General features: G+C 38.7%; 1 protein-coding gene across 1 annotated transcript in view; it reads right to left on the reverse strand.

Moving 5' to 3' along the window:
- ABCC4 (ATP binding cassette subfamily C member 4 (PEL blood group)) overlaps window positions 1-13,133 on the reverse strand; it is a 160,846-nt gene that overhangs the window by 15,027 nt on the left and 132,686 nt on the right. Inside the window, exons 27-29 of the mRNA XM_072135431.1 lie at window positions 10,504-10,593; window positions 8,746-8,918; window positions 2,770-2,875 (exon numbers count right to left, since the gene is read on the reverse strand). Coding sequence (XP_071991532.1) covers window positions 2,770-2,875; window positions 8,746-8,918; window positions 10,504-10,593 — 369 coding nt within the window. The remainder of the gene's footprint in view (window positions 1-2,769; window positions 2,876-8,745; window positions 8,919-10,503; window positions 10,594-13,133) is intronic.

A 13,133-nucleotide genomic window follows, 5' to 3' on the forward strand; every position in this document is an offset into this window, starting at 1 on the left:
AGGCTGTGAGGCACAAAGATCCGGCAGGGTGAGATGGGAGAGGCAGATATAAATAGCCTCATGGGAAATGGCCAGCCTTTAAATTTTCTAAGGCTGCCGCGCGCGCCTCCTAAGACACGGGGACGCGCGCACACGGAGCGAGGCCGGGACGCGGGACAGGTATGAGGCGCTGGCGCTGCACCTGCGGGGAGCGAGAGAAACGGGTGAGCCCGTGACCCGCGATATGGGTCGCGGGACCACCCGTGACAGTTATCCTGGGTATATTTAAGAATCTTGTCTTGATGGGAATACCCCTGTGTCGGTCTTTAGATCAGTGCAGAGTAGAAATAGACAGTTCGCTGTGCACCATATTAAGCTGATGCAGTATTAGACTTGTAAGTCGTACTTTGCACCTCATATTAATTTGTTTAGTTTGCTGCAACATGGTCTCTCTAGACATTGAGCTGAAAGTTTGCTGCAATAAGTAAATATAAATGAAAAATCATATTAGGCTTCGAAAACCAAGACCTGAATGGCCACAGTAAAATGTCACCTTATACTCATGTATAAGCTGAGTTTTTCAGCACAAAAAATGTGCTGTAAAACCTCACCTCGGCTTATACACGAGTGATCAAAAAAAATAAACTTACATACTCAACCTCCGGCGGCCCGATGTTCGGCGCGACCCCTCTTCTATCTTCTCTATGCTGTATTAGCCGACAGAGACGCCTCTCGGCTGGCTAATACAGTGTAGAGAAGACAAAGGAGGAGCCGCGGGGACCGGGGCATCGGGGAGAAGACAGAAGAGGAGCCATGGGACCGGAGTTTTAGGACCGCCCGAAGGTGAGTATGCAAGTTTTTTTTTTTTTTTAATGGGCTTGGCAAACTGCGGGCTGGCAGGCTGTATACTACTGGGGGCTGCCTGGCTGTATGCTACTGAGGGCTGGCTGGCTATATACTACTGGGGGCTGACTGGCTATATACTGGGAGGCTGTGACCAATTTATTTCCCCCCCTCGGCTTATACGCGAGTCAATGGTTTTTCCCAGTTTTTGGTGTTGACATTAGGGGTCTCAGCTTATAGTCGGGTCAGCTTATACTTGAGCATATACAGAAGTTTACTTTTATTATTTAGGTTTTTATGGTATGAAACTTAGGGAAAATAGAAAAACATTGTAAAAGTTTTTCTTTTATAATCTCAGATAATTACTTAACAAAAACATCTTTATAGTGCAGCATAATCCCTTTGTTTCAAAGTTTTATAGAAATGTCCATGGTGCTACAAAGTGATGTTCACAGACCGATGATGGTAGAGTATAAAATACTGGGCAGGGATCCTCAGTTCCTCAGATGATAAAAGGAATCATCTAATAGCTTCTACTCTCTTATCAAATGTCCAGTAGTTTAATTAATTAGTGAAATGTCCACAGCAGCCCCTCCAATTAATAAAATGTCCAGCAGAGTGCCCCATTAATATAATGCCCAGCAGAGTGCCCCCATTAATAAAAGGCCCAGCAGAGTGCCCCCATTAATAAAAGGCCCAGCAGAGTGCCCCCATTAATATAATGTCCAGTAGAGTGTCCCCATTAATATAAAGTCCAGCAGAGTGCCCCCATTAATATAAAGTCCAGCAGAGTGCCCCCATTAATATAATGTCCTGCAGAGTGCCCCATTAATATCAGGTCCAGCAGAGTGCCCTATTAATATGATGTCCAGCAGAGCGCCCCCATTAATATAATGTCCAGCAGACCGCCCACATAAATGTAATACTGAGCAGAGCGCCCCCAAAAATATGATGCTCAGCAGAGCGCTACCATAAATATGATGCCCAGCAGAGTATATGGGAGAACATTGACTCGAGTATAAGCCTAGGGTGGGAATTGCAGCTGCTACTCTCTAACCAAATGTCCAGTAGTCTCCCCTCATTAATGAAATGTCCACAGCAGTCCCTCAAATTAATAAAAGGTTCAGCAGAGTGCCCCCATTAATATGATGTTCAGCAGAGCGCCCTCATTAATATGATGCACAGCACAGCGCCCCCACAGATATGATGCCAAGCAGAGCAGCCCCATAAATGTGATGCCCAGCTGAGCACCCCCTCATAAATGTGATGCGCAGCAGAGCATCCCCATAAATGTGATGTGCAGCAGAGCACCCCCATAAATGTGATGTGCATCAGAGTGCCCCCATAAATGTGATGCCCAGCAGAGCACCCCCATAAATGTGATGTCCCGCAGAGCACCCCCATAAATGTAATACCCACCAGTTAGTATTTCTTCTTCCTGCACCACCTCTTCAGGTTCCCAGGCGATCTGCCGGCACACAACTATGACATCAGTAGCCTGCCGCGTCCTGGTCTCTGTGCCAGCAGATCGCATAGACGTGAATCTGCCGGCCTGACCGGGAGTATATGCTGGAGTATAAGCTGAGTGGGGCTTTTTCAGCACAATAATTGTGCTGGAAAACTCCTCCCATTATCAAGTATATATAGTATATTAGGGACAATCCAACCTTTAACCCCTTCCCATCCAGGCCCTTTTTCGTTTTTTGCGTTTCCATTTTTTACTCCCCACCTTCAAAAATCTTTTAACTTTTTTATTTTTCCATGTAAACTGTGAGGGCTTATTTTCTGCATAACAAATTGCACTTCATAGTGACGGTATGTCATGGCATGTACAGACACTTCAACTCAAACAAATGAAATGCCCATAACAAATGAATAACCCATAATACATAAGACACAAAATAATTTTGAAAAAGACCCCAAATCAAATGCTTAGAAAATTCTTACCATAATTTTATCACTGTCGATAATTGTATTCAATCTGTGAGCAATTGTCAGCACTGTGCATTCGGCAAACTTTTCTCGAATTGTCTTTTGAATCAGTTCATCCGTTCTGTAAAAAAAATAAACAAAAAATATTAAGAAACACCACTTTTCCTGTATTTTTAGATTTTAAATGGATGACACAAAAGAACAATGTTAAACAATGTACAGTGGTTACAGAAAGTATTCAGACCACTTTAAATTTTTCACTCTTTGATTACACTCTGCACCCCATCTCGACAAAAAAACTGAAATGTAGATATTTTTGCCAATTTATTAAACATTTATTATTGTACTTTATATACTTATATATACTGTATATACACTGTATGTTGAATTGATATAAATGAATAAAAATGTATAAAAAAATGTATTAAACAAGAAAAACTGAAAAATCACATGGTCATACGTATTGCGACTCTTTGCTCAGAGTACAAGCACCTTTTAACCCCTAGGCGCACCAGGACGTTATAGTACGTCCCCGGGGCTACATGCTAAGCGCACAGGGACGTGCTATAACGTCCTGCTTCTGGCACTGGCTCACGAACGGAGCCGGCACCAGAAGCAGCGGCTGTCAACTGTCTATCACAGCTGACAGCCTGCGCTAACACCCGCGATCGGAGCCAACTCCAATCGCGGTTGTTAACCCCTTACACGCCGCGGTCAAGCATGACCGTGGCGTGTAAGGGTGTTCACGCTATGGATCGGATCCCCCGCACCGCTTACCGGGGGATCCACTTCTGGGCAGCTCCGAGGACTGGTAAGTGCCCCGGAGCTCCCCGGTCTCCCTGGCAGTCAGACCCCTTCCGGGTCTGACTGCAAACTGTCTGAGCATCTGCAAGCATGCCAGACAGATTACACTGCTCCACAATAAAATAGTATTGTAGAGCAGTGTATTGGATCAGAGCATCGCTGGTTCAAGTTCAAGTATGCAGAAGTAAAAAAAAGTGAAAAACACTGAACACAACACATTATACTAAATAAAAAATAAATACATTAAAATATAAGCCCCTAAAATGTCACTTTCCCATAAAAAAACTAAATAAAGTAGAAAAAACACAAAAACACAAAAGAAACCCCGCATATTTGGTATTGCCGCCTCCATAACAATCTGTATAATAAAACAGAATCGTTACTGGACCCGCACGGTAAATGCCGGAGGAAAAAAAAAACCCGCAAAAATGTTCAAAAAAAAAAGATCATTTTTAATTAATACCCTATAAAAAATGCTCTAAAAAGCGATTTAAAAAATGTTATGCACTCTAAAATAAGCCCACTCAAAAGAGCAACTCATTTCGCAAAAAATAAGCCCTTAACCAGATTTGTCAGCCGAAAAATAAAAAAAGTTATGCATATGAAAAGATGGTGATGCTAAAATGAACAAGATTTTCTCCAAATTAGTTTTTATTCACTACAATTGAATAAAATACACAAAACCCCCACATATTTGGTATCCCTGCGTCCGTAACAATCTGCATAATAAAACAGAATCATTATTAGAACCGCAAAGTGAACCCCGTAAAAAACAAAACAAAAAAAAGCTCCAGAAAAAAGATCATTTTCAATTAATACCCTATAAAAATGCTCTAAAAAGTGATTTAACAAAATGTTATGCACTCTAAAATAAGACCACTAAAAAGAACAATCCTTCTCGCAAAAAATAAGCCCTTAAACAGATTTGTGAGGCGAAAAATAAAAAAGTTATGCATATGAAAGACGGTGATGCTAAAATTAACAACATTTTTGCCAAACTACTTTTTATTCAGTAAAAATTGGAAAAATATATATAAATGAAGTATTTTCGTAATCGTGGCGACCCATAGAATAAAAATAATAAACTATTTTTTATGGTATGGTTAACGACAAAAAAACCCCAAAAAACTAAAATTTTCCTGAAAATTGATGATTTTCATTTCCTCCACCAACAAAGAGTTAATAAAATCTCACCAATTAGCTATAGATGCCCCAAAATTACCTACCAGAAAAGTGCATCTCATGTGGCAAAAGAAATAAGCCCCTATAGGTACACATTAAAAAAAGAAAAAAATTATATATAACACCTATAAAACACCTAAAGGGTTAACAAACTTCTTAAAAGTGTTTTTTCATACGTTGAGGGGTGTAGTTTCCACAATGGGGTAATTTATGAGTCTCGCTATTATTTAGGCCTCTCAGTGTCAATTAAAAGTTGAGCAGGTCCATCTAAATACAGGTTTTGGTGATTTTCCAAAAAATGTGAAAAATGGCACCCAAATTCTGAGCTTCATAACATTCTAGTAAAATATGTGGAATCTTAAAAAACCATGCCAACATAAAGCAGACATTTGGGAAATGTAAGTTATGAATTTATTTGGGTGCTATGACTATCTGCATCAAAAGTAGAGAATTTAGAACGTTGAAAATAAAGAATAATTTCCAAAGTTTTTCCAAATTTTGGTTTTTTTTCATAACTAAACGGAAAAGATTTCATCCAAATTTTTAAACTAATTTGAAGTACAATGTGTCACGAGAAAACAATCTCAAAATCCCCTGGATATCTCATAGCGTTCCCACGCTATAACCACTTATAGTGACACAGGCCAGATTTCAAAAATGGGGCCGCGTCCTTAAGGCCAAAAGAGGCTGAGTTCCGTAGGGGTAAAGCTAGTACAGCCATGATTTTTCTTGGGAATGATGCAACAGGGTTTTTCACACCTGTATTTGGGGATCCTCAGCCATTTCTTGGTAAACATTGGTGGACAGCCATTTTCACCTCTCGCCAGAGATGCTCAATTGAGTTTAGTCCAGAGCTTTGGTTGGACCAGTCAAAAATGGTCACAGAGTTGTTCTGAAGCCACTGCTTAATTATTTTAATGTCTTTTTTAAATGAAAAACAGAGACTACAAGGGCACAGGACCGCCCAAAGTAAATCCCTCGCAGGGGACAATGGTACCTTTGAAATACAGGCAGTCCCCTACTTAAGAACACTCGACTTACATACGACCCCTAGTAACAAACGGACCTCTGGATATTGGTAATTTATTGTACTTTAGTCCTAGGCTACAATCATCAGCTGTAACAGTTATCAAATGTGTCTATAATGAAGCTTTAGTGTTAATATTGATTCTTATGACAACCTAACATTTTTGAAATCCAATTGTCACAGAGACCAAAAAAGTTCTGTCTGGGATTACAATGATAAAATATACAGTTCCGACTTACATACAAACTCAACTTAAGAACAAACCTACAGACCCTATCTTGTATGTAACCCGGGGACTGCCTGTATTACAAAGCAGTCCAGTGGTAGATTGCCTAGTAAAAGACCAAACAAACGCAGATCAGGCACAATTCACCTTAAATTTACCAACTCGGAGAAATCGAAAAACAGCACCACAATTCACTGCAATAGTTTACCATGCAGGGGATTGCCCAAAGAACATTCCCACCAACCTAAACACTTAGTCCAGGTTAAGACAAAAAAGAAGGGGGGGGGGGGGGACATGGAACTACAGAAAGGGCAAAATTATAGAAAGATTGGTAAACCGGGATTCCTGAAACATCAATATCCGCAGGACTTAGCCTATCTATTTCTGGTTTAAAACTTGCCAAAAAGTTGCGAGATTAAAGTGAGAAGGTTAGCAATCTTAACAACTCTATTTTTAGTCAAGTAGTGTACTGTGATGTCAGCTTCAGTAGGGGGTCAATGTGTTACGGCAATATGAATACTAAAACATCTGAGGCTGATGCCAATGCATTGTCATTGTACATACGTGTATTTAAAATTCATGTTTATGATGAAACACTTCCCATAGCACTACCTCTCTCCACAATAAAGAGATCTTGTTTTAATATGCTGTTGTTGAGAAAGTTTATAAGCAGAGTCTAATTAAAATGATATAGCCTGAAAGCAATGCGTTTCCTCCTGAATACATAGAACAGACTAAAACCTATAGAACAACTTTTCAGTTTAACAATGAGAACACTTTGTGAAGGACGACTATTGTGTGCATTCTGCAGAAATGAAGAGGTTAGCCTAATATAACCTAAGACTTCATTATCATTTTTAGCTACTTTCAATGGGCAGTAATTGAATGTGGGTAGCAAAACAATGAGTTGCACTGAAATACAGAACAAGATAAACATCATCCCTAAGGTTTTGGAACATTACACATTTTCATCTGCCTCTGTCTTTAAGGGCTGCTCTCTATTCAAAGGTTAGGCGATGGCAAGAGACATTTCACATGCCCACATTCAATTTATATCTGCTGCATATAATGGAAATGTTGTATTAGATTATCCACTCAAGAATATAGAAATATACAAAAGGGGCAGAAGCAGAGAACATGTATATCCGAACAAATGTGCCATTTTAGAATCTATTGCTGAAGGCAGAATAAGCTTTGACCTTGGTTTAAAAAGATTGTCACCGTGTTTTAAAGGGCCATCTCACAAACTGTCCCTATTAAAAGTGGAGTTTCCAAGTACAGTAATATAGCAAATGCACTCACGTAGGGCCCCACAATATAGTTGTCAAGTGCGCCCACAATATCTAGGCTAACATAGTTTACGCTTACAAAATAAAACCAGTGTCTTATCTAAGCACAAAACAGCTGTTAATAAACCACCATTTAGATGTCAATCAAACAGATTAATCTTCAAAAGAAATGTAAATTCCTCACAAAGTTTCTCATACGCCTCAATTAATGGAGATTTTTAAGCTGTAATGCTCTGAGGAGGGTGATTCACGATGCTTAATGCAAATGTCTGGGATTAAATTCTACTTTTAGAAACAGTAACTTTTAGGGAGCTTTAGCCTTCATATGCCTGTCATTTATTGTTTCATGCTTAGCAGGAAATGCAGAAATAGTGTTAAATCTACATTTGTAATCACAATACAGTTTACACTCTTTTCTTCCTTACGGTATGGCATGAACATGCCACAGAACAAAGAAATACACTTCCATGTGCTTTATGATTTATTTCGCTTTGCATATATATATAACTATATCTTTATTGTGCAAATAGAACAAAAAAAACTCACAAATCTCCTGCTGGTTGAAAATGTGCATAATGAAAAAGCTAAATTCTATGCAAATCTACTGTTAAAAATGCAGATAATAGGATATGACTGTCATAAGAGAAGTAAATCTATTTAATACAGGAATGATGATATAATCATGTTATCTGGGTGGAGGTGAGAGACATTCTGTAACCGGCAGTTCTGTATATAGCTGTGAAAAGCTTTTCTCATATTGCATTTAGGCTATTTCATTCAACCAAACATCTAAAAGGCAGCTTGGTGTGACCATGACTGGTTGCAGAAAAAAGGGCATTTTTGTGATAGTAGAAGGGATTGTAAGAAACAAAAGTGGATATATGAGGCAGAAATGTTACTTATCAAACTGAATTAGGACTACATGGAGGGATGTCTATATGAGGAATGAAGAAACTGACACAATGGGGAAGTTTAACTGTTTGTTTATGACAGAATTTTGTTGCATTTTGCACCAATGCCTTGTCCCACATTCATGAAGGACTCAAGGCAGTCATTAGGCACTTCTAAAGTTAGTACGAAGAAAGGGGGTGACCCTAGAAAAGGAAGCGCTGTCTTTCAGGAAAAAGATACATGAACCAGAAATTAAACAAAAACGGCAGAATTGTGGTGCTCCTTTCTGGCATAAGCCAAGCCAACTGATAGGAGGCACAAAGTATGACTAGACAGCATTACACTATTCTAGACTTTGAAGATGTACAAAGAATCAGATATACTATGCCAATATAAAGCTCAATATGGAAAGCTAGTACGAGAGCCATACCCAGACACTGACATGCCATTTTAAGCTAAATATCTCTATGTAAAAGTAAATACATTTTCACATGATTCCACTATGGATTTCTGCTCCATGAAGAAAAGCATACTAAAGAAGATAAAAATTAAAAAAAATAAACTAGGTGTACCTTGGGTCTACATTTGCAGTTGCTTCATCTATAATCAGTATTCGATTCTTTCTCAAAATTGCCCGGGCAAGGCAGACTAGTTGTCTTTGGCCAACACTAAAATTGGAACCAGATTCAGCCAATTGAGTCTCCATTTTTCCAGGCAATTCTTCGATTACTTCTTTTAGCTGTACCTGAGGCATAAAACAAATGTAAGACACTGACAAATCACAAACATATTAGGGGAGATTTATCAAGAAAAATGAACCAAAATTACAAGCAACCTGCATAAAAAAGAATGTCTATAATTTCCTGTCATGTTTTGCAAGTAATTTATACAATGACATACTTGTACATATGGGTGTGACTTCAGAGGAAAGTGGTGTGGTCTTCAACACTCTTTTCTACAACCCAAAAAAAGGTAGATTCAAAGTATACTAGGAATCACTGGTGAAACAGGTTACATGCCAAAATACCACCCAAACCAGTAAAAAGGCTGTATAGGAATATTTACTGATTTGTGGGCACCATGTTATATTGCTGCCAGAGCTTTGGAGTCAGAGTTGTGGACCGACTCCACAAACATATAATAAAATTTAAAAATTTCCTTTAAATGTCTGTTCTATTCCTGATCTAATGATTTAGTCCAGGGGTGAGCAACATTTATTGGTTCAAGGGGCATATTGTCATACCGCTCAACTTTAAAAAGGTTTTCCCACCAAAAAATTAACTTGCTGATCAATGGGGGTCTCAGTGATGTGATCACGAGAACGGGGTTGCAGATGGAGCAGATGGATGGAGCAGATGGCTGCGCATGACCACTCTGCTCCATTCACCTGAGGGAGCGACTAGGGGTCCAACGGAGGTACCTTGGACCCCATTGGACTCCCTGTTCTCGTAATCTGTGGGGTCATACAACCAGAGTCAGGACACAGAGCAGGTCGGCAGGAAAGGAAAAGAAATTCTCCTGCGCCAATGAATGCATCCATCAGTTATGTTACATAAGTTATGGAAGTGCTCATTGGACTCATTTGACAATCAGCAGGGTGCACATGGCAACTCATGGCTTGACAGAATGCATGTGGCATGTGTGAGGCTTATGCACCACCAATTTCCCTTTTAGTTGAGATGAACATGTGCAGCATTTTATGTACATGCTCAGACGTGAAGCTCCTCTGCTATAGAGGAATAAGTCCCTGGGAAGGAATGCCGCAGTTATCTCATTGAACTGCTAGAGTGACCAGGAAAACAAGACTCTGGAGTTGGAGTCATTGATCATTTTGGTGAAGTTGGAGGTTTGGCTTACCGACTCCACAGCCCTGATAGCTGCTCCTATTAAAACAGAAATACATCCTATTACGGATATATTAATAAGCCCACAAGTGCACTGGTGGAGGGTCTGTGTCTAAGCTGTCTGTAAAGAAAGATCATTTGTGTGCCTATATTTCCACAACAGGTAAACATATTGTAGTGTCCTTGATCATGGCTAAAGATGTCCATCACAGCAGAAGGAGTAGCAAATCAATAGAAAATTCACAGCCACCACAGTACTTTTCTGCACCTATTACAGACCCTTACCCAGACATCACTGGATTGTAACAAACCCCTTTATAATATAATCGTACACAAACATAAGCACGAGAAATAATCGCTGTAACCTTTAGAAAGCAAAAGAGATTTCCAAATGCACTGTGGTCATTTCTTATAAGAGGTAACAAAATATAAAATGTTACACACTAACTGTAGCTGATCACAAATTCATCACAAAGTCGTCAGTACCTCTTCTAAAACATCCCACAGCTCATCATCAGTGTGTCTGTCAAAAGGATCAAGGTTTTTCCTCATTGTCCCAGTGAATAATACTGGCTCCTGTTATTTGAGAAACATAAAATGAAATATGTGAATACACAAATCATAAAAAAATACAGAATAGATTATTGTGAAAGAGTATGTTGTTTCTTTTGTCTAGATTCTTCTTTGTTTGTTACTGATGGTTTTCTACTGTCATGGTAATATTTTTCTAGTTGATATTCTATTCAGTTGAATTTGCAAGTACAATCCTGTCGCTGAACATAATTGTCTGCCGTGATATAATGTAGAACTATAATGTAGAGAACTGAACATAAAAAGGGCACTTATCTCAGGATAGGTTCATCTGCCTTTAATAACCGATAAACTGATGGATCTTTTTTTATTTTTTCCCACTCCTGTGCTACTGTTTAGGTATTAAGGAACATATATACATATATTTACATGTGCATATAGGCCTTAGAGGGAACAAAAGATAAAATGGGAGATTAGACACTAGCTAAGGCTTTATTCACACGGCTGTTGGGAAATGTATATGGGCGCACTGTGCCGTATGGAGCGATACGAAGCAGCACACGTGCTGCATAGTACTGTTCCATACCCGGGGAAAAGATAGGACATCGCCTGTCTTTTCCCAGAATACGACGCCATGCACCATGTTTCTCTATGGAGAGGTTGTTTTCTTGCATATCCTTAGCAACCTCTCCGTTGAGCTTACCACGGTTGTTAAGGAAGAGCTCTAGACACACTAGGACTATAAGCTACAGTTTGAGGCAGAAGCCTGGCCTTACTATAAGCTGATAGGACAGAAATGGTAAAAGTAACAGGAAAAGTAAAAGCACTAGATGAGAAAGAAGGTGTTTAGCACTACTTGCAGAAATTTCATGTCTAAGTGGAATTAGGCTTAAACTGTGGGATTAAAATGACAAGTTTAAAAGACATGTTCTTAGTTATGTAAGAATGTATGCTGTGACACTTCTAAATAAAACAAATATGTTCATTGTTGTTTTAATCCTGTAATTCACTGAAGTGTTTTCGGCCCAAATTAGTAGCATATTAAACACATTAAGAAATTCAATTGTTTTATTTCCTTTGTTACATCATACCAAAAATTTCACTCCAGTGTTTTTCTAATTAGGCAAACTTCAATCACAACCCGATTAGCAATAGCAACAACAGGACCCAATAAAAAAGGTCTGGTAAACAGAATGTTTTCTGAAACTAAAATATGAACGCTGTCTGAAGTTTATGTCCACCATTAGTGGATTCTATAGAATTAAAAAAACAAGAACAAAAAATGAAAGGTTAGTAGGTGTATCATGGAATGCTTACTGCAAAGTCGTACAGCCTCCATGGACCGCCGTATAAGCCCAACTGAATCCCGACTTAAGGACACCCAACTTACAGATGACCTCTACCCACCGTGACCTCTGATGAAGCCCTCTTGATGCTTTACTTTAGTAAATGACAATGGTGAAGCGTTTACTCCATACCATTGAGTCTTATGCAACATGAAAGTATAGTGGATAATGTTAAAAGGTATGTAAACGTTGGATGACACTTCTAGCAAAACAGGTGACAACAAATATGGTTTATTTTTTCATGTAGGTGCATAACTGGCGGTTAGAAAAATAGATAGGTTAAAAAAAGATAACATTTATTGTCCTCAGGGAGGGAAAAAGTTTGTCTCCTCCTCTTTACATAAATAAAAACATACATTTATGGTTAAAAGCATATAAATTTAAATTAAAAAAAAATAATAGTAGACACATAAAAAAGTAATTTGTACATAAAAAAATTACAATGGTAATGGATAGACATGTAAAACATGTGTAAAAGTATTCTTAAACTGCCATTGAAATATCATCATTATCAGATGTTAAAGGTTGTGTAGTTGGTAAGCTGAATGTCCAATAATATTACTATAAATTTTACACCATTTACTTTGTCTCTGACTCCAGTTTCTTCTTAAATAGCTGATAGTTTTTGATAAACAGAAGCCTTCATTTGATACAACCATGAAGGCAAGATTATTAAATATACCCAGGATAACAAAACAACAAAGTCTCTCATTCTCTTTTAATAACAAAAATACATTATTTCACAGATGTAATTCCAACCCGTCTCTGGTGTTTACAATTTTGGTTGTCACTGGATACGACTGTAAATCTTCTTACTATGGTTGGATCCTTCTCATGAATAACCTCTCTTGTCTGCACACTGCAGTGCTCTTTGCATCCTGCCCCTCCCCCCTGCATTACAAGACTAGCTCAGACACCACCACTTCCTGCCAGCAAGCAACAATGTGCAGAAATTTACTATACAATAGACGCATTAAGCAGAGCTGACTCTGTGTGTGTTATAGGTGAGTTAGCAGAGCTGAGAGTGTCATTGTGTTTTATATCCATTTTATAGCTCCTTTCATCTCTCATCTATGATCTGAGGCATCCCTTTTTCTATGTTTCAGATACAAGTTGAATCTTCAGAAGCTAAATAAAAGTGTAGAAACATCATATGACAATCTAAGCACAGCATGTCATAGCAAAGAGGAATCATGAAGTGTATGCTTAGAGAGTCCCCACCCACACTCTGGATTATTA

This window comes from Engystomops pustulosus, chromosome 2, assembly GCF_040894005.1.
Source record: "Engystomops pustulosus chromosome 2, aEngPut4.maternal, whole genome shotgun sequence".
Classification (NCBI taxonomy): domain Eukaryota; kingdom Metazoa; phylum Chordata; class Amphibia; order Anura; family Leptodactylidae; genus Engystomops; species Engystomops pustulosus.